At 49.4% G+C, this 20,059-nt stretch overlaps 1 protein-coding gene across 1 annotated transcript; it reads right to left on the bottom strand.

Annotated features, from left to right (window-relative positions):
• Window positions 1-339: 339 nt before the first annotated feature.
• Window positions 340-17,703, bottom strand: ERBB3 (erb-b2 receptor tyrosine kinase 3). Its single transcript, XM_011375699.2, has 28 exons — window positions 17,436-17,703; window positions 13,900-14,051; window positions 13,178-13,364; window positions 12,356-12,481; window positions 11,651-11,716; window positions 11,357-11,475; window positions 11,104-11,245; window positions 10,597-10,710; window positions 10,372-10,492; window positions 8,758-8,831; window positions 8,495-8,585; window positions 8,045-8,250; window positions 7,727-7,859; window positions 7,431-7,521; window positions 7,046-7,200; window positions 6,610-6,663; window positions 6,116-6,257; window positions 5,392-5,511; window positions 5,168-5,266; window positions 4,792-4,977; window positions 4,473-4,628; window positions 4,143-4,218; window positions 3,822-3,968; window positions 3,638-3,735; window positions 3,360-3,548; window positions 3,142-3,213; window positions 2,654-2,948; window positions 340-2,542 (listed from the first exon to the last, which is right to left on the bottom strand). Exons 1-28 carry the CDS (start codon window positions 17,515-17,517, stop codon window positions 2,016-2,018), a joined length of 4,020 nt encoding a protein of 1,339 aa, XP_011374001.1. The 5' UTR covers window positions 17,518-17,703; the 3' UTR covers window positions 340-2,015.
• Window positions 17,704-20,059: the final 2,356 nt, after the last annotated feature.

Genomic DNA, 20,059 nt, shown 5'->3' on the forward strand with positions numbered 1-20,059 from the left:
GGACTCGTGAACTGCAACTCCCAGCCTGCCTTTCGCGCCCCTAAGCCAGGCCCGGGGGCCTTGCCCTCCGAGAGACTCGCACGCTGGAATCGCCGGGCACGCTGGGAAGGGTCAGGCTCCGGCGGGAAGGCGGAGCCGTTGGAGAGAGCTTAAGAAGCGTGGTCTCTACAGGAAAAACCGTACCCACCAGAGCCTTGAGCTGGAACCTTTAATGGAAGGGGGCGGAGCTACGGCCAGGGAACTGGATTTGGAGGCGTCGGGGCAGGGTGGATCCGAGGCGATTGGCGGGGAGGGGAGGGGGGTGACTACATTAAAGGCGGGGAGGCTGGGTGCGCCCTTCCCCGGATCCCTGGAGCGGCTGGCGGGACCGGCTCAGCCGGTCCAATCGTCCTCCGATGCTGGGAGAACCGGGAGGGGCAGAACGGGTGTGGAAGACTAAGGAGCAGGGACTAACTGGGCCGGCAAACTCTTAAGGGATTATGCATTTATTTTACAGCCTCCCAACCTAGAGGCCGGCCTCCCACTGAAGATGGCACTACTGTTCCAACAGGCTTTGATAGCACCTAAGCCAAGTGTTCACGGAGACGTTTTTAAAGAGAATGAGTTCTCAAACACATGGGAGTTTCAGTATTCCACCTCTTGAGGGAGCACATCTATAGGTCTTTTTCTAACTTCCCCAAACTTTGTTGGTCGCCTTGTAGAGAACTAATGAAAGGGACTGCGCTATGAATCTCTTAGGGAATACAAAGTAGGGCTTGAGAAAGCTGTATGGGACAGAGTAGGACTGTTCAAAGACAAAGTAGGAGAGAGGAAAAGTGACTATCCTCTGCTGAATAGCACAGAAAAGGGGCGGTCTATCTCACACACTTAAGGTTTTCATTTGACAGACAAAAAGCTGAAAAACTTTGGCATTTTTATTCAGTCACGTATAAAAACAAAACAAAAAACTTCAGTGATAGAAAAGATACCCCAATGGGACAGAGGTCTGAAGATGGGTCCCTCTTTCTATCTCAGCTGGAAGCTTCTCATTACTAGATGAGAACAGCTCCTAAAAGTGGCTCTTGAGACCCTCGTAAAACTGTCCTTTGGGAAAGAAGTAGAGATCATTTACAACACATGTAGATTATGGTTTACACAAAGATGTTGGGTTATTTTTCCTTCTGACCACCCCTCCCCTCCACTTCCGGAGATGAGAAGTCTGGGTGTAGGAGGCTGTGGTCGTTGGGGTTAGACTTGATTCAGTGCAAAAACAAGACCAATGCCCCTTACAAGGGCTCTGACGTATCAGTTTTCCCTGATAACCTTACAGTAAGAGCACATGTATTGGAAGATTTTGAATCCTGGACTTGCCACTTAATGTACTTAATGTCTTTAAGGCTCAGTTTCTTTGTAAAATGGATTAATACCTCGCTCACAGAATTGGTATAAGGATTAGTGAGATGATGTTGGTAAGGTTTAGCAGGATGCCTGGCACAAAGTAAATTGCTCAATTAATAGTAATCATTAACATCTACTCCTAACCTCTTCACAAGATTTTAAGCTTCCCATTCTTTCCAGGGGATTAAGAGTCATAAGCCAAAATTTTACTTTCCCCTGCCAGGTTTTGCCCCTTTTCTTTTCCTTAGGAGTCTAATAGGAAACAAAGGCACACTTTAAAGCCTAATCTCAACAAGTTAGAGTCTGAGAGAAAGGGATATGATAAAGGAGTAATCCTTCATATCTCCAGGGAATTCCCCTGAGAAAGCAGAGGAATGGGATTGAGAGAGCACACAAAATAGGGAAAACCTTCTACTTTCCAGGGATTGGGAAAGAGAAGAAAGTGCACTGCTGGCTACATACCACAAGAATTTTGTGTTAGAGTGTTTAAAAGCCTCCAAAGGTTGAATGGAATTGTCTAGAACTAAGCGGAAAATGGGGCTGAGACCTCTGAGAGAGAGGGACTAGGGAGAAGAGAGGTACCCTCTAGAGGCACTAGCTGCCATCAACCACTCCCTGAGTACCTCAAGGAGCAGGGGTTATGTTCTCTGGGCATTGGCCTTGGGGAAAAGCCTGCTGTGCCAGTAATCGGGGTTATCAAAGGCAGAGTCAGTGGCTTCTAAACTACGTAGAGTTTTGAGGCGGGCATAATGGACATGGGGGGCATGGTGTCCAGGCCCTTGGAAAGCTCTCATTTCTTCATACCCTTGCTCAGCTGCTGGGCAGGCCCCCATGGCTGCATAATCTCCCCCAGGACCTCCACCACCACGTCGCTTATTCATATATTCATAGTCCTCGTCTGGAGTTGTGCCAGCAGTGGGCATGATGGGCACAGGGTGGAGTGGGCAACTCTGTGTGCTGCCCAGGGAAGCACTGAGGTCTGATCCCACATCCATGTACTCATAACCCAGCTCCTCGAGGGAACCGGGTCTAGGGGGACGAGGTGGAGTGTGCCTTCTCCTCCGGTTCATGTATTCGTACTCCTCATCTTCGTCGTCTTCTTCGGTACCCAGGACAGAATTGAGACCCACGGAAGAAAGAGTGCCTTCCCGGGAGGAGGGAGTACCTGGGGATTGAGAAGAGAGGCTAGCTATGTGGAAAACAGTAACAGGCAGTGGAGAGTGGGGGGAGTCAGGCAGCAGGGGAGTCAGGCAGTGAGGAGTGAGGGGTCAGGCACCTTTGAGATGTGCATCTGGCATGACATAACCATTAACATCCTCTTCCTCTAACCCTGGTGAGGAGACTGGAGTGACAGGAGTAAGCAAGCTGTGGCGCTGGGAATGGTAGGCACTGTCTCCACGTGGCCGTGGGCTCCGGCTCCGGCTTCTACACAGTGACACTTTTTCCTGGAGCTCAGCCTCAGAGCCTGTCACATGGCCCTCCGATGACTCTGATACCAGGCGTCCCCGTGGCAATGGGTGCAGAGAGGCTGGACGGGGGCATAGTTCACTGCCTCCGCAAACTGCAGACTCCTAAGGAAGAAAAATAATACACGGAGTTTTAGACAGGGATGGCGAAAGACTAGGTTGTTCATTGCCTTCTATTTTGTAGGACACTGATTAAACTTCCAAGGCTTCTAAAATGTCCCACACTACTAGCCTTACTGATCCTAAAACATTCTGCCACTCTGCCTCTCAGCAGCCCCTTAAAAGAGACAGACCTTACCTGGCAAGCCTCCCCAAGATTATTCTGGTTCATAGGCATATATCCAGATGATGGACTTAAAAAGCTCTGGCTCTAAAATGAAAAAAGATTTAGACAAAGGGAAAAATCTTATAGGGGCCTCTGAGTAGTTAATCGGGGTATCTGTAGGGTTCATGAGGGCGCTGGTGTGCAGAGCATTCAAGATGCAGAAAGTCTCGAGTAATTGGAAAGTGCCTTACCCCACGTGGCCGATTAAGTGTTCCAAGTGGCAGACTGAGGGCAGAGCCTAGTGTTGTCACCAAGTTGTCCTCCTCTGCCTCCAAGTCCAGGTCCAGGTCTAGTTCAGGCTCTAGCTCTACTTCCTCCAGTTCCTTGTTTGTCAGAGCAGGGGGCTCTGCCCCAGGGGGAATTCCAGGCCCACTCTCTCTCTATAGGGGTAGATGACTGTTAAGGTAGATCCTGGTTCCAGCCAAGTCCCCTTTGCTCTAAATCTCGACACTTCCTAGACCCTACTCACCTTTATGACTAGATACCGTGGTGGGTCTCGGGCCATCCTGGTAAACTCATTGGCTAGTTCTTTAAAGGTCGGGCGAATGTTCTCGTCAATCATCCAACCTGGGGGTAAGATGTAGGAAGTAGAGTCATAAGAGGGGAGTGAAGTAGGGAAGGCAGAAAATAGCTGGCATCAGCAGGTAACTCACACTTGACCATGACCATGTAGACATCAATGGTACAGATCTGGGGCTGTGCCAACCGCTCCCCCTTCTCTAGCAGATCTGGTACTTCAGCCAATCGCAGCCCTGCATAGGGCTCTGCCCCAAAGGTCATCAGCTCCCAGACAGTCACACCTGGTACAAGAATACATGACTAGTTGATGGCAAAATAACAGAAATGGGCATGAAGATGAAGGGATGGCAGAACCTGATCTGACACAACTATCTGAAGAGCTTAGAGATTCTAAAATGGAGTCTCAAAAGGCAACTGGGCCAGTAATAGTATAGAGGGCATTCAGATGGACTGACCATAGCTCCAGACGTCACTCTGGTGTGTGTATTTCCCAAAGTGGATACTCTCGAGGGCCATCCACTTAATTGGAGTCTGGAGGATTCAAAGACAAAGGTGTCACCAGTTATTTTCACAAATTTTCTTAGCATTTCTAAAGCCCCAAGTTCTCTGCATTCTTTTCTTTATTGCTTTCTGAACTTATATTTCTGGCATCTCCAGGTTCCTCTCCTTGAACTTACCATGCTGCGTCTGCTTGCCTCTGAAAGAAACCACTGACTGTTCCTTTATCCCCATGCTTCGCTCCACCCCCACCTCCACCTCCTTATCAACCTTTTGTGTCACCTTACCTTGGCCTCACTGTGTAGTAGCTGTTTATCATCAGGGGGCAGCAGGTCAGCCACCCCAAAATCTGCCACCTGAACCTGACTGGGTGACTTAAGTAGCACATTTCGGGCAGCTAGGTTCCTATGCACCATACCATGCTCCTCAAGGTAGTACATACCCTATATCGGAAGAAAGTATTCTCAAGTTTGGGGGAATCTGTCCCTGAGATCCAGAACCACCCAAAACCCTAAGGGCACCATTCAGAACACTTCAACCTCCCTGTCCCCTCCCTGCCGGTACCCTGCCACGCAATTCCATCATAGAACTCCAGGCTCCTCTCACCTTGGCAATTTGTACTCCCCAATTGAGCAGCAACTGTGGCCCCAGTGCCCCCCGGTGTTGTCTCACATGATCCAGCAAGGAACCCAGAGGCAAGTATTGAGTGACGAGCTGCAGAGATGACCCTGGGCACAGTCCTAGTAGCCGTACAATGTGGGCATGGTCTAGGCTGCCAATGGCCAGCATATGCTAAGAGACACAAGAGGGGTTATCCAAGGAACAAAGAGGTTCGCATACACCCAGACCAGGGCTCCCCCAACATTCAACTACATAAGTATGACTAACATAGTACCTGCTAACACAGGACCATGCTTCTGCATAATCGTATGTACCACTGACCTCTCTCTAGTGGCATACGGAATACCCTTCCTTCACTTACATCCGTCACAGCTTGAAAACTTTGCCGTCCACTCTTGTCCTCAATGACTTTAATGCAGACGGGAATCTTTATTGATTCACCCTCAGGAATCCACACTCCCTGGGAAGTTTTAAGCAGGAGTCAGCCTAAGATCATTCTCCCCAGGCTAATCCTTTACCTAAATCTTTCTCCCCTCTGGCCTAGATCCTTTCCCTGCCTCCCCAGACTTCTCGTGGGCCACTCACTTTGTGCACAGTTCCAAAGACGCCTGCACCAAGCACTTTAAGCTTCCTCAGCTCTGTCTCCTTGAAGATCCTGGCCAAGACTTTGTTAGCCTTCTCACTGGGATCCAGAGGCTCTATGCTCTGAGGAGCAGATGGGAAGGAGGTTCTCAGGAAAGCCCATTCCCATGTCTCACTCCAACCCCCTTACCATAAGTGGATGCCAAGAGCAGCAGAGCCCAGAGGGATAGAAGCAGAAAGAGGAATAGTCTTTAGTCTTATAAAATATTATAGGCATATTGCGGAATAACAGACCCTAAGGACTGAAGAAGTTGTTTGTGCTCATGAGATCAAAAATCAGGAGGATTTGGTTTTCCCTCTGGTAGGGGAAAGGATGGAAAGTTGTAATACTATCGCCTTGAGTACTTTTATACAATTCTCTATGCTTTTCAAAGCACTTTCACATACATTAACCCCTTTCACTCTTACAGCCATCCTGGTAAGGATGAGTGTGATTATTTTCTCTGTATACATGCATAACAGAGGCACAGAGAAGGATATTAACTTCTTCAAAGTCATGTGGCAAATTAATGGCAAAATCAGGATGAGAATGCATGTCTTCCATTTCTCTAGCCAGAGTCCTTTCTAGTAGACCATACTACCTCTCCTGGAAGAAAGGGATCAAATCTCTAAGGAGAAGGTTCTTAAGAAGTATAGGGTACCTTTCAAGAGTAAGCTAGACACTCACCTCACCCCGTTCCAAGTAGCGCCTCATAGCCCTCTTATTCTGAATCCGGCGCCCACGCCAATAAAGAATACTGCTGCCCAGGATCACGAAAATCACTACCAATCCTACTACCACTGCTAAAGCCATTGCCAGATGGGTTTTGCTGAGGGATAGAGAAGCCCGGCATTACCTTGGGTCCACAACACCCTTACAAATGTCATCTATTCCTGTACTAGAGGTACGGTGCAGATCTGGGTGCAAAAAGTCAACATTCACATCTACATATATCCTTGAGCACTGAAGGAGTTAATCTAAATCTGGACCTCCTGAGGCTACTGCAAGTTAATTTTAGGAAGACCAGAAGTCTGGATTCTTGTACCCTCCAAGTCCAGTGATAAGTGAACTGTACATAGAAGACCAGAGTGAGTAGACTCAACTCTTCTCAGCAGATACCTGCCCTCTCCTTAGTCTCTGTCTCAAATACCCTCACATCCTAAGTCTCCAAGCCCACATACCTGATCAATGCCCGTGTCTGGCCTAAACAGTCTTGCAGGTCTGGTCCTTTACACCTAGAGAAGAAAGTCACCTCCTTAAATGGGAGATTGGGAAGCTCTCATGGGAGACTCAGTTCCAACAGCTACAACATAGTTTCAGACTCTACCATGACATCCCATCCTGGAGCCCAAGCATATCCCAAGATATGGCCTTCATCTCTGGCTCATCAACTCTCCCTGAGTCCCTCTCTTGAATAAAAGTTTCCTAAATTGAGGTTATTCCAGGTTCCCAAAACCGTGGCATAATTTTCTTGTTATTGAGTATCCCTTTCTCCAATCCATCACTACACAGCTGGGAATGATTCTTAAATCACAGTTCCCTTTCTTCTTTCTGCTCCCCTCATCCACTTCTTTCCCCCTGACCCCCGTCCCTTCTTCTTAATATCCCATCACTGACCCCTGGGTACAGTTCTCATGACAGGGCCGACATTCATTCTGAGCATCTGGAAACTTGTAGATGGGGCCCTTGGCACCCAGAACTCCATAGGGGCAGCTGCTCACACAGTGGGGCCCATCTCGAAAATGGGCACACTGGGCACAAGCATCAGAGCCCTAGGTGGCAGGAAAAAAAGGGTCAGGAAGAATGGGATTGTAAGGTCAATTCCATATCTCTGAGCAAAGACCAACCCAGCCATGCAGGATCCTCCACCCACAAACCCTAGCATTATCTGGCCTCCCTGTGCTGGCCTTGAGATTTGGCCATATCATTCCCTATTATTCCCCAGATTCTCCAGTGTTGCCCCATCATCTATCCCTTAGAGAGCCTGGTGCTGCTACTGTACCGAGCCATTGCATGTGGCAGTGCCCTCCATGGGTTGGCATTCCGGGTGGCAAGAGAAGCATTCATCATCATGGGCAAACTCGCGAGGCTCCCTGCAGTGGAGGGCAAAGGGGAGAGGGGTCACTTTCAAGTCCTGACCTTTATGCACTGATGCCCAAACCACAGGGTCTCCTCCCTCATTTCCACCAAAGCATATGCAGAAAGTTGTCTAAAGGCTTTCAGGTGCCACCTGAACAGCTCCATCCCAGGGCCCCACCCCTCCACCCCTTCTTGACTCTGTCTCCCCCCTCACTGTACCCATTCAGAAAGTTGCAGTGGGTCACGCAGACACCTCCTCGGCTGTAGTTTCGACAGGATAGGCACTGAGCAGGGCCTGGGCCCCAGCATCCCCCGGAGGAGCACAGTGGGTCACACACTTTGCCCTCTGCCACTGGAAAAGAAGTGGAGGGTCAGGAGGAGTCTGAGGTCTCCCAGCAAGCCCTCTCCTGAACACTTCTCATTACTGCTTCCAGCCTAACTTCCCCCTCTCCTTGGCTCCATCCCCCATCCCTACTCCCATTTCCAGAGCAGAACAGTCCTTATATTCATTTCCTCCCAGTGGGCCCTTTCCCTCACCGCAGTCTCTGCGGGGTCGATTATGCTTGATGTCTAATCTCTCTTCTGAAGGCCCTCGAAGCAGCCTGGTCCAGTTCAGAGAATGGTGGTAGCAGAGCTGCCGATTGGCACTTATGTAGATACGCCCAGCACTAATTTCTTTTAAGGATCGGAGGCCCAGAGATGTTATATTTAAGTTCTTCATAATCAACAATGAGAATCCCCGGCTGAGAACAAAGACACAGGATGAGAGAGGAGACTACCAAGGGAAAATTGACCATGCAGTGGATTCATTTTCATTGAACAGTTTGCTCTGGGCTAGTCGGACCCACTGAAAGGGACTCCCCCTCCTTTTGCCTTTTCCCCATCAAACTCTCAGATTCTTTGGGTTTACTGTATGAGATAATGCCTTATATTTCACTCAAGAATGCCTTACCTGGAAATCCTAACACCTCTACACCCCTTACTCACTTGTAGAGGCTTCTGCCCCCGATGGTTGTCAGGTTGGAAAAGACACTGAAGTTATGCATGTGGGGAGGCCAGGACTGGATGTTCAGGTAACCTGAGGGGTTAAAAAGAAGTATATAAACAGGGAGGCTACTTCCCTTCCTCTTTCTTAGGTTCTCCTAGTCCTTCCCCTGTTGCTTGAGACCTGATTTTCTCAGGTGGTTGTACTGCAATTTGTGCCAATAGTTGAGCTATTCTCAGAAAGAGAAGCGCCTCCTTCCACTCACCTGTAATCTCCCGTACTGTCCGGAAGACATTGAGCTTCTCAGGGTCCAGGGCAGGGATCTTGTGCCAGGGGTCTCTGGAGAGAACAGTAAAACCAGTCAACAAGGAAAAGGTATAACCCAGTAGCAACGGGCATGCCTAACCTCAGAACTTAGTTTTTAAATACCATTCTCTATTAAAAGGAAACAGAGTTTCTTGGAGAAATAGCTGGGGCAGAAAAAATATAACATGAGCCTACAGCATCTTATGCAAAAAAAAGAAGGAAGGGTTCAAAGAATGAAGGGTACGAGTCCAAAGAAAACAGGTGCCAGCTTGAAGGGGCCCCCAGTAGCCAGATCAGGGACAAATGAACACCAAAATGATTGTAAAAGATTATAAACCATTGAATAAAACAGGTATCCAGACGGATTAAATAAACAAATGGATGGATAGAAAGAGAAGACTCTTACTAAAACAAGAATGCCAACAAATGAATGCAGAATAATGGAATTAGAAAATCATCACTTGGCAACTCTCATTATAAAGTAATTCAGGCAAAATTTTCCAACGAGATACTTGTTAATTAATACCATAAGGGAAGAGTTAACTTTACAATAGAAAAACCTGGCAGATACCACCTTAACCAAGTGACCAGAGACATCGTGACCAGTAACACAAGAAATCAACATCGTATGACTTCTTGATATGATGCACTGAGAATACATCTGTAGTATTCCTATCAAAAATGCATAACTTGAATCTAAGTATGAGGAAACATCATGTGTACCCAAATTGAGGAACATTCTACCACTTTTCTGACCTGTACTCATCAATAATGTTAACGCCATGAACTGTTACATATTAAAGGAGCCTGAAGAGATGTAACAATTGAATATAATGTGTGATCCGGGACATTAATAAGACTATTAGTGAAATCTAAATAAGGTCTGTAGATTAGATAACATTGTGTCAATGCTAATTTCCTGATTCAAACAATTATACTATGGTTATGTAAGAAAATGTTCTTGCTTTAAAGAAATGCATATTGAAATATAAAAGGAGTAGGGGGTACCATTTCTAGAAGTTTACCCTCAGTGGTTCAGAAAAACAAGAGTTCGTATAGTATGTGTATAGAGAAAAAAAATAAAGCATGTGGAATAATGTTAACATTTGGGGGATCTGCGTAAAGAGTGTATGGGAAATCTTTATGTCATTTTTGCAACTTTAGCAAAGAGCTAAAATTCTGTCAAAAAGAAAAAAACAGGTGGCCCTTATATTACACACACACTTTAAGCCCTATCCTATGGATTAGAAAGACCCTTCGCTCTTTGTGGCTCTGTTCTAAGGAACAGAATTAGAAATAACTGGCAGATTTTTATCTAAATTTAAGGAAGAACTTTTAGAAAACTTAAAGGAAGACACAATGTCCCTGTCCTTTGCCATTCAGCTAGATGGTATCAGATTACTTAGAGATGTCTCTGAGTGGGAGGTTGAGTTAAGCACTGTCAGGTCCTTTGGGGCCTCTAAGATTTTATGATTTAGATTCCTAATCAGCTTCATTTAAGAAGGGTTGAGCCAATGAATTGTGAGGGGATGGATGGGGTAGGGGATCAGGGAGGGAAAGCAGAATCTCTAACCCATTGAGGCCAGTGATGAGAAAGTCCAGGTTGCCCAGAATCTTGGTGCAGTTCACAAATCCATCAATGTTGCTAGAGTCCACAGTCTGAAAGCGGCTCCCAGAGCCCGTCCCTTCACAGGCTACAAACAAAAAAGAAGCTCATTGCAGATTGGAAGGGGACTGAGTAGTCTCAGGAGAAAGGCTGTCTCTTCTTAAGGCCAACTCCTTACCATCTCCTTCTTACCTTTGGGGCACAGCCCCCCACAAGGTTCACATATCTTGAGCCCATTTTTATCTACTTCCATCTTGTCAGGAGGACAGGCCCTGACACAAGACGTTTGATCCACCACAAAGTTATCTAGGAAAGAGGAAGGCACCTTTAGAGATGAGAGAGGAACACTGCCAACTACCAACTGAGCTTTGCTCCCTCCTGCTCTGCACTGAGATTCCAATACATCACCCGAGGTTCCTTAAGTGCCATCCTATGGATTAGGAAGCCCCTTTGCTCTTTGTTGTTCCAAGAAGTAGAACTACAAGCAATTGCTGGAAATCATAGAGAAGTATATGGGGGGATAGGACATAGGGGTCACTCGCTGGGGGTGGTTGATGATCAACCATTTGCCCTCTACTTCCTCTACTTACCACCCAACTTAATCTCTTTTGCCTCTTAAAATTTTGTTTAAAATCCTAGTTCTGCTATCATTGTTTCTTCCTTTCTTGTTTCTCTGAACCACTGAGGGTAAACACTTACGGGGACAGCTTGCCACACAAACTCCTCCATACTGATACTTGGTATGAGGATTGGGTTCCAGCTGGAAAGTTAGCTTGTTGTAGACAAGAGGCTGTGGACACTGGCGTACACAGGCTCCACTGTCATTGAAGAGTCGGCAGGCCTAGAAACATAGAAGACTCATAAAACTCATGTTATGTATGTACCCCTATTTCCTCCATAAAGCCCACATCCCCATTTCAGAACCCAGGTAAATGGTGCTAACAGTACATACAAAGCAGTCTGTGTCCTGAGGGCCTGAGCAGCCCCCTGCACACTCATCATGGCAGCACTGGTTGGGGTTGGGCCCAAAGCAATGACCATTACACTGAGGAGCACAGATGGTCTTGGTCACTATGGAAGAAGAGAAAGTATAGCTGTCAGGGTTCTTAGAACTCTGCATACTGAGGTCACTGCATACCCTCTTGCCTGTCAGGCTCATCCCTACCCCCCAGTGGTGACACAGGATGGGATAGGCAGGGATATGAATGTGTACGAGTTTGAAGTTTTTAGAGGCAAGTAAACCCACATGTCTGGCAGTCTTCTGGCCCAGGACCCCAGCATCGCCCCTTGCAGACCTCATGACAGAGGGGACCTGGTTGAGAAGAAAAGCAACACATGAGAATATCACGGCTAAGAAAAGCTTGCTTGAATCAACAGGGAATGATATCAGCACAGAGGCACCCAAGTCCCAGGAAGCAAAGAGTCAGGGCAGTGCCCCTCCTTGCCCTCTCAAAGCAGGGCTGGGAACAAGAGAGCCTATCAACAAGGGGTAGAACCACGCCTCCACACCACCCACAGGGCAGCTAAAGGGGAGTGTCTGGGCAAATGCCAAGCTCAGCCCCAGACCCAACCCAGGAACTTGGTTCCTCCTTGGCAAGCTGAACCCTGTAGGATTATGTGTGTGTGAGCAGACAGGCAGCAGCAGATTGCAGTTAGGGGTAGGTAGGTTCCAAAGAGAAGGGAAGTTGTTGAGGAAAGAGAAATGGAGGTGGAGTCCAAAGATCTGGCTTCTCCACTCAATACAGTCTTTGGCCCCTTTTCTTGACATACTGTTTCTGCGGTTTGGATTCTAGGGGACTGACCTGCTCCTTCCTGGCAGGCTCCTTGGGTCTAGGGCCTGAGGTACTTATTCAGTGGAGAAGTGGGTTCAGATTAGGGATACATGATGATGGGAAAGGAGTCACTCTGGTTTGGTGGTAGCAGGGGAGTAGTCTTGATCATGATCACTCACAGTTCCTGCCATTGTCCTTCACCACTATCGCGGCATCTCGGTCCCTCACGATGTCCCTCCAGTCAATTGTGTCCATGTGACAAAGTTTATCATTCTTCTCAATATAAACACCCCCGGACAGAATCTCTGAGGAGGGGAAGATAAGAGACAGGGTTAAGGGCTACAGTAGGCCTCCTTTCCCCTAACCTCCCCATGAGTCAAAAGGCCCCTTGAGACTTGGGAACAAGGGAAATGGGACAGATGGATATGTCCAATTAAATCCAAACTGCAGAGAAGGCTTGCCTTGTGAGATAAGAGGAGGAGCCAGGCCAAAAGAAACCCCAGCCTCTTCAGACACCTGTCCAGATCCGGTTTAGCAAGTGGGGGAGGGGAAGGGAAAGGAGAAGATTCCTGACTCAACATCCCCCTAACCGCGCCCTGTTATCCAAATGACTAGGACAAGGAGCAGTAGAAGGTGGCCAGGTGATATTTAACCCCTGTATTCCTCCAGCTTGTGAGAAATTGAGGGAGGAGGAGGTAGAATTCTCATTCCTGGGGAAAGAGGCACATCAAGGTACATCATGCTTAGAGAAATGGGTAACAGATCCAGCTCCAACTCCAGCCCCACCAGGACATACGGACCCTCCTCTCCCCCTGGGGCAGAGGGCATCAGCTCCCTACTGGGGCCTTCTATTGTTTAACTAGTGGATCTTTAGATCACTGTGGTCAAAGTGGTGGGCACTCTGAAAGGGGCACTTAAAAGTGAGCAGTCTCAAGTCATCCTCAAGGAGGCGACTGCCTCCTTGCTGAGGAGCAAGACCAAAGGTGTCATCAGGAACTGACCAGTGAGTTGTGTAAAGCGGAGCTGGCGGAGAGCATGGCTGGAGTTGGTGTTATAGTTCAACATGACAAAGATGGCAAACTTCCCATCGTAGACCTGGGTCCCCCGTACCACTCGGAGGTTGGGCAGAGGCAGTACAGAGAACTCATTCATGGCCACAAGGACATAGCCGGTCACTTCTCGGATCCACTGTAATGAAGCAGTTGGTGTTAGTGAGAGAGACTACAGGGCAAGAAAGTCGAAATCTCCTCTCGCTCCCTAAGGCATAAAGGAATCCCTAACTTCTCTAATTCTAATTCCTATTTTGGAGGAGCGAAAGCTGGTGTCACACTACTGTGTCCCTTCTGCAAGTAAACACAGCAGAAATGATGGAGGAATTCTAGTCTCCTACCGTTTCTATTTCAGAGCTCCTCATACTAAGAAGGATCTTGCCTAGTCCCTTACCCATTTCCCCAGGTGCCTCTCACTCCTCATGTGTCTCTCTACATTAGCCCCTGGTGCAGAACACCACCTTGTCTCTGTCCTCTTCTCATGGCCAGCCCCTGTGTATCCCTGGTTACAGCAACAAGACCACAGGCCCCAGATTCCAGTCACTGTCTCCATAAACACACAAGTTTGGATCTTGGGGACTATCGAGCCTTAGGAAAGCCCTGAGAAAGGCAAGGAGGCGCCTATGGGGAGGATAAGGAAGAACAGGTTGAGAAAGGAGGTTGGGCACTCTAACCTGCAGGAAAGAGAGGTCAGCATTGTGTCCTGTGAGCACAATCTCGAGGTTCCCCATCACCACCTCACACCTCTCGTAGAGCTTGTACAGTGTCTGGTATTGGTTCTCGGCATCGCCAGTCACACTCAGCCCATTCAGAGTCCCAGGACATACTGTTCAAAATGGAGGTAAGAGAGGCAGAGGGCTGGACACAAGTTTTCAGCCCCGTCCCCCAAGACCACCCCCTTAGTTGCCCTTTTCCAATGACATTCAACAGGATCAGAAGGCAGCTGCCTCCAGCCCTCACCCCTAGAGACAGACACAAAGGCCTATGGTGGCCTGAGAGCCTGAACTTTCTTTTCTCAGGATCCCCTCACCATCCCCCTGAATAGGAAGGTGAAAAGGTTTTCTTTTTCCACCAGGACCTCCTTTGTGCCTCTTTCAGATACTTGGGGACTAATCAAGGAGGAGGTAGGGCTTTTACCCCTCCCTAGAAAGAAGTTAGAAAAAGATACAACTTGGTTACCCTCCTCTTTCCCTCCAACCAGGGCACTTACTCCTCTACCCCTCAACCCGCCTCTCTCTAGGTCCAGGAATAAATATCTCTTTGGGGCTAGCACACAGCCCCTATTGTGTTTACTGAGGGTGGGAAGGGGGCAGTGCCTGGGGCCACAGTCCAGCCTACAATGAGGCGATTCTATCTAAGAGGAGGGGGCTGCCCCACCCTGTCCCCAGACACCCTGTCCTCAGTAGCACCCCCTCTCCACCCTCAAGCTTTAGGCTCAGACAAGTGACCTCACTAGAAGGGGGAGTTCTGGTGGTGGTGGTGGTGGTGGTGGTGGGTCAATGTGAGCTTTGTCTTTAAAGCTGGAAGATAAGGAGCTGGTTGCCTATCCTGCACAACCCCCTTCCTAAACTCTGGCTTCCCTCCTCACTCCCTTCCTCTATCCCAACACACTCCAGCCCCCTCATCATCACATTTTCAGGCCTAGAGTATTTTTCAGCAGCAAATATAGAGAGGCCTGGAGAGAAACAGCCACAGATCCCCCCATTCTAAGCCTACCACTTATTTTTATTCATTAAAAAGCCTTCCAACATGGCAATCCTCACTGGCATTAGGTAGAGCCTAGACTTGAGATCCAGGAGGAATGTCAGTCTAGGGGGTTTGCTTTACCTGTTAAGTACAGAGGCCATAGGATTTATGAGAAATCTTGACCCTGAAGCCTCATCCCTCTCTTCCCTCTTGCTCACAGTAAAAGACCGTTGGGAGGGTGGAGGGGAGATACCACCTGTTCCAACCACCCTTCCCTGAGGCAGTAGCAGCTTAATGGGAGGCAGAAGTGGGGAATGGAGGGAGGGAGATTGGTGAGGCCCCAACCCCTCCTCCTAGATACAACCATAGTCTGACCACTTTGAGGGCTCCCATTCCCTATCACTCCCCACAAAGGGAAGGGGATAAACAGAGATAAACAGGCCAGCACCTCCCAGAGGAGCCTGAGAATTCCAGGGTCTTTGAGCTGAAGAGAGAGACTAGAAAGGTTAGTCATTTCTGAAACAGCCCCACCCCTACCCCCTTCCTGGCAAGACACCCCCTCTTCCAAGTCAAGGCGCCAACCCTTCTCTCCAGATAAGGGAAGAGCCAAGATTTCTGCACAGGGAAGTGGTGTGTGTGTTACGTGTGAGCATGCACTCACTCGTGAGACACACACACATACAAAAGAACATGTCCATAGCTCCCCTGCTGGCTCAGAAATCTATACTGGTTCCGTCCTTGGGTTTATTAGGAAGTATTTCAGGTGACCCCATCCATCCCACCTGCCCATTGTACAGACTTTGAGTCTGTGCTTGGAAGGCTACAGTGTTAGAGGTCTCAGTTCCCTACCACCTGGAGGGTAAAGTCCATACTACATAAACAGGGAGCAAAGGGCCTGGGCGGGAAGAAAGTATGAACACCTCAGAGGAGGAACCAGGTAGCTTGGGGGAGGGCTATGGGAGGGGAATTATAAAAATCACTGCTGTACTCAAGGACCAGAGGCATAGGGAAGGGCAATGTCAGAGCAAGGATCTCCAGCCCCTCCTCAACCAGAGGCCTCCTCTCCAATATCCCCCACCCCCATCACGGCCAGGACAAAGGGGCTATAGAAGGCCTGAGACAGGGCCGGATGCCCAGAGGCTGCAGAATCCAGATAAAGGGTAGAGACCCAATCATGCCTGCCCCTGGCTCCCTCAGGGAAGACCGCCAGAATCTTAGAGTCCTGGGTTCCTGGTTGAAAATTCCAGGGGTCTGGAAGGGGCAGTGATAGAGTCACTCTACTCTGTCCCTCCCACTCTAGTCCCCAGGCACCACCCCCACCCCTCACCAGCTGGGAGCTTCACATCTCAAGATCCCAGGGTCTAAATTTAGGCCCAGCAACTGTGGGAGAAGCACAGGTGTTTCTCCCACTCCCACTCTGGGGAAGGGGCCCTTGGCTGTGCCAAACCCCAAGCTGAGATCTAGGGGGAGGGAGGGAGATCAACAGGATTCCTCCAATGCCAGCAACACCAGCACCCCTCAGGTGTCTGTGGTTCCAGAGACACCCCTGAAAGGGTGGGCTCAGATGGCATGGGAGTGGGAGCAGGAATAGAAGAGCAATCAGACTCCTCGAGACTCCTAGAGACAGAGTCAGACAATAAACAGAATGGGGGTGACAGAAAAGCTGAGTCTGGGAAGGACTCCCCAGGACAGAAGGCTCGGAAGGTGGGAGAGGCCCTGTTAGCCCTCGTGTTGGGGAGAGAAAAGACAAATAGTGAGAAACACAGGCCAGAAGTCCTTGAGGCTACAGCTCCTGGCCCAAGGCCTTGTACATAGTAGATGCTCAATAAATTTTAGTCGATTTGATTTGGGTCTTGACAAAGAGTTGGTCAGGCTGGGGACCAGGCAGCTTCACAATTTTGAGGCAAAGGGGACAGTCAGACTCTGCATGGCCCCTCACCTTGGTGTCACCTGGACTTGGCTCTCTGGTTAATCTCAGCCCTCCCCAGGGCAGGCTCACTCACGGAAGAGGAGGTGCCGCTCTTGTTTTTCCAACACTAGAGAACAACAACCCCCTCCAACCCTTCCATAGCTCCACCCTGTCGACAAAACAACAAAACTGGACGTTGCTGAAACCCAGATTGGGGGGACAGAGCAAGGGGTTGGGGAGCAAACTGAGACACCCCCCTTCCTCCAAGATCTCCACCTCCAGTCATCTCACATTTACCGAATGGCGGTCCCAGCTCCCCTCCCTGCAGGGACCCCCCCAGTAAGAAGTGAACTGTTTCAGCATCAGTCCTATCGAGAGAGAAAAATTAGGCGGTCGGCGACGCACTGGGGAGGAGGGGGTGGTCCAGGAATCCCGTCCCCGCCAGAACCACGCCGAAAACCCGAGCCTGACGGTCCCCGCCCAGGTGGTCCCAGCAGATCCGGGGTCAGCACCCCTAGCCTCGCGCCGCCGGATCTCCTGACGCTGCTCCAGGACTCCGCGCACTCGGTTCGGGGTCCCACGTTCCCAGCTTGTTGGTGCTCCCGCGCCGCTTACCTGCCTGCGAGTTGCCCACCTCGGAGCCCCGGGCCAGGCTGAGAAGGAAGCCCAGCACCTGTAGAGCCCCGTTCGCCCTCATAACTCCAGCGGAGGGTGAGCGGAGCCCAGCCGTATTCGGCCCGGGGGGGGGCCTTGGACTAAGACATCCAAGCGGAGCCACCTGAGCCCCCGGCGAATTGGTAGGCGCGGCAGACGAGGTTGCAAACTGCAACCGGAGCCGGAGCCAGAGTCCGGGGCGGGATGGCAGGGGAGGGGTGTGTGTCTGAGAGAGTGCAGGAGGAGGGGGTGAGTCACAGCCGCGCCCCCGCGGGCGCGAGGCTGGAGTGGGGACTGCGGGAGCCTCCGCCCGCCGCCAGCGCAACCCACGCTCGGTGCCCCGCAGCTGGGCCAAGCGAATCGAGAATGAGTCTCAATTTTTCTTCGGGAGCTGGACTAAGTGAGGTCCAGATTCCAAACGCCCCCAAATGCCTCCAAAGAGGTAAGGTAATGGGGGTGGGGACAGCGTGCCAAAGCCCGGCCCCCTAAAAGTTGGACTCGCCCATTAACCAAATCACTCAACTCCCCTAGCCGGTTGGGTCACTTGGGGGATTTTTTTTTCTCTCTGAATGTGAATGTTTTTTTTCTTTTTTTTTTCTTCTTTCTTTCTTTCTTTCTTTCTTTCTTTCTTTCTTTCTTTCTTTCTTTCTTTCTTTCTTTCTTTCTTTTCTTTTTCTTTCTTTCGCTTTCTTTCTTTTTTTTATTTTTTTTTGAGGAGGAGGAAGGTGTTTTTACCTCACGCTCAGGTCACCCCAGTTTCCCCGGAAACCCCTCGAAATCCATAACTCATCTATCCTTCTGAGGAACCTGAGCCCCAAGGCCGCGTGAAATTGCACTGTCTCCGGCCGCTTCCTCCTCCAGACCCGGCGCCGGCCCGGCCTCTCCCGGGGATTTGGTTGGGGGGCGGGGGTGGTTTCCAGCCTGGGAACATACCCGAAGCCCGCCTTTCTACTTCCACCCCGGGAGGGGCTCCCGCACCTGTCGCAGTCCCCTCTGCTGCCCCCCACGGCCGCCTGGGAGAACAGCTGCCTCCTTCCACACGAGTCTGACCGAGCCGTCGGGCGGCGGGGACCTAGATGGGCACACTGTCCCTACCATAGGCGCTCACTCCTTCCCAGGCGCCTTCCAAGCCCCGGCCGACGCTGTGAAGGAAGAAGAGGGGGCGGTGAAGGAAGACGTGGGGAGGGCACTAGAGATTGAGTCTACGAATGGCCTGGAACCCTGGCATCTCCAGCACCAGCTCCTGCATCTTGGCCAGAGGCGGCTGGGTGCACCGCGAGTGGCTGCCCAAAACGCGACCAGCCTCCAGACTGATCTGCCAGGCGCCCCCTGGTGCCCAACTGGCGGCAGTGAGGCCCCACAATTGGCATTTCAGATCTCTCCCAGAGAGCCTAATTATTTTCTCCAGAGTTTCTAGCCTGAAGACGTCAAGAACAATTGAGCCTTGATGAAGAAAAATTTTTCCTCTCGCTTGCGAGCCAAGACTGCTGGCTAAAATTCTTTAAACTTACTCTGTATTGATACACACCCTAGAGGGCCACCTCTCTGCAGGAGGCTTCCCTTTGCCCTAGGGCATTGGCCTTGCCCTGACCACTTGCATAACAATCAGAATACAGTAGTAAAAACATCAGCGAAACATTAACATATACATCCATATACTACATTTGCAAGCGTTTCCTCCAACTTAGAGATTGTTTCATTTAACATAAAAATGATGTGTACTAGGTGACATCTGTCTCTACATTTTATGGAACTGGAAATGTGTGACTTCTCCAAGGTCATCCACTTGGTGACCATGGATAAGGTGATCAGAGGAGAGGCTCAGGTTTTTCCTAGGATTTCTTATGTCACACTGAGACTGGAGCTTCATCTGCTCAGAAGCAAACTCTCATCAGGTAACTAAACTAATACCATTTTAACGGGCCTTTCCTTTCGTTGCCCACCTCGACTTAGTGTTCAAGGCCCTGGTTCTGAGGTAGGAAAACCCCCCAGCCCCCTCGTTTCTGTTCAAAACAGTTCTATCTATTTATAAAGCTTGTTGTTTGAATTTAATGAGAAGAGGCAAGTAGAGCTCTTAATTACTGTGTTGGGCTGGACCTTTAAGAATCATTCAATGAATGCTAGCTGTATTTATTCCAGCTATCACAAAACCTACCCCTCCCCTCCCCAGCTAGGTCCCAAGGTGTGTTTGCTGGTATCCATTCTTCAATACTTTAGAGAAATGTCAGGGATATAAACACTGGATAAAGCTGACAAGTAAGGGAACCTCTCTGTTGGTTGCTACCCTGACCGAATAAATAAAGGAAAGGAGGTTTTATTTACAAAAGTTCTCTGCAGTTATCCAGCATCACTTTTATCTTTTCTTACTCTTAGCTGATGACTTTGGTTCTTATTTAACTGTGAAAAAATAAGTAATCAAAAGAAAATATTCTTCTCTTTCTACCACCAATCTGGCTAATTTTCCTCCGTCCTCACTTATATACCCTGACTTCCATCTTGTTACAATGAATTGTCCTTGCTGCAATTTAAGCCAATTGTCATTTCTGCATTCCCATTCCTCACCCCTTCTTCACTCTTCAGTTCTA

Source organism: Pteropus vampyrus, unplaced genomic scaffold (assembly GCF_000151845.1).
Source record: "Pteropus vampyrus isolate Shadow unplaced genomic scaffold, Pvam_2.0 Scaffold276, whole genome shotgun sequence".
NCBI classification, from domain to species: domain Eukaryota; kingdom Metazoa; phylum Chordata; class Mammalia; order Chiroptera; family Pteropodidae; genus Pteropus; species Pteropus vampyrus.

What these genes read in the sequence shown, in the direction of transcription:
- ERBB3 (XM_011375699.2), bottom strand. Translation starts at nt 17,517, where the DNA reads ATGAGGGCGAACGGGGCTCTACAGGTGCTGGGCTTCCTTCTCAGCCTG. An exon ending in CCGCTTTACACAACTCACTG is followed by an intron (nt 12,482 to 13,177) that starts GTCAGTTCCTGA and finishes TCCCCTCCTCAG; the next exon opens with AGATTCTGTCCGGGGGTGTT. An exon ending in GACAGTACGGGAGATTACAG is followed by an intron (nt 8,586 to 8,757) that starts GTGAGTGGAAGG and finishes TTAACCCCTCAG; the next exon opens with GTTACCTGAACATCCAGTCC.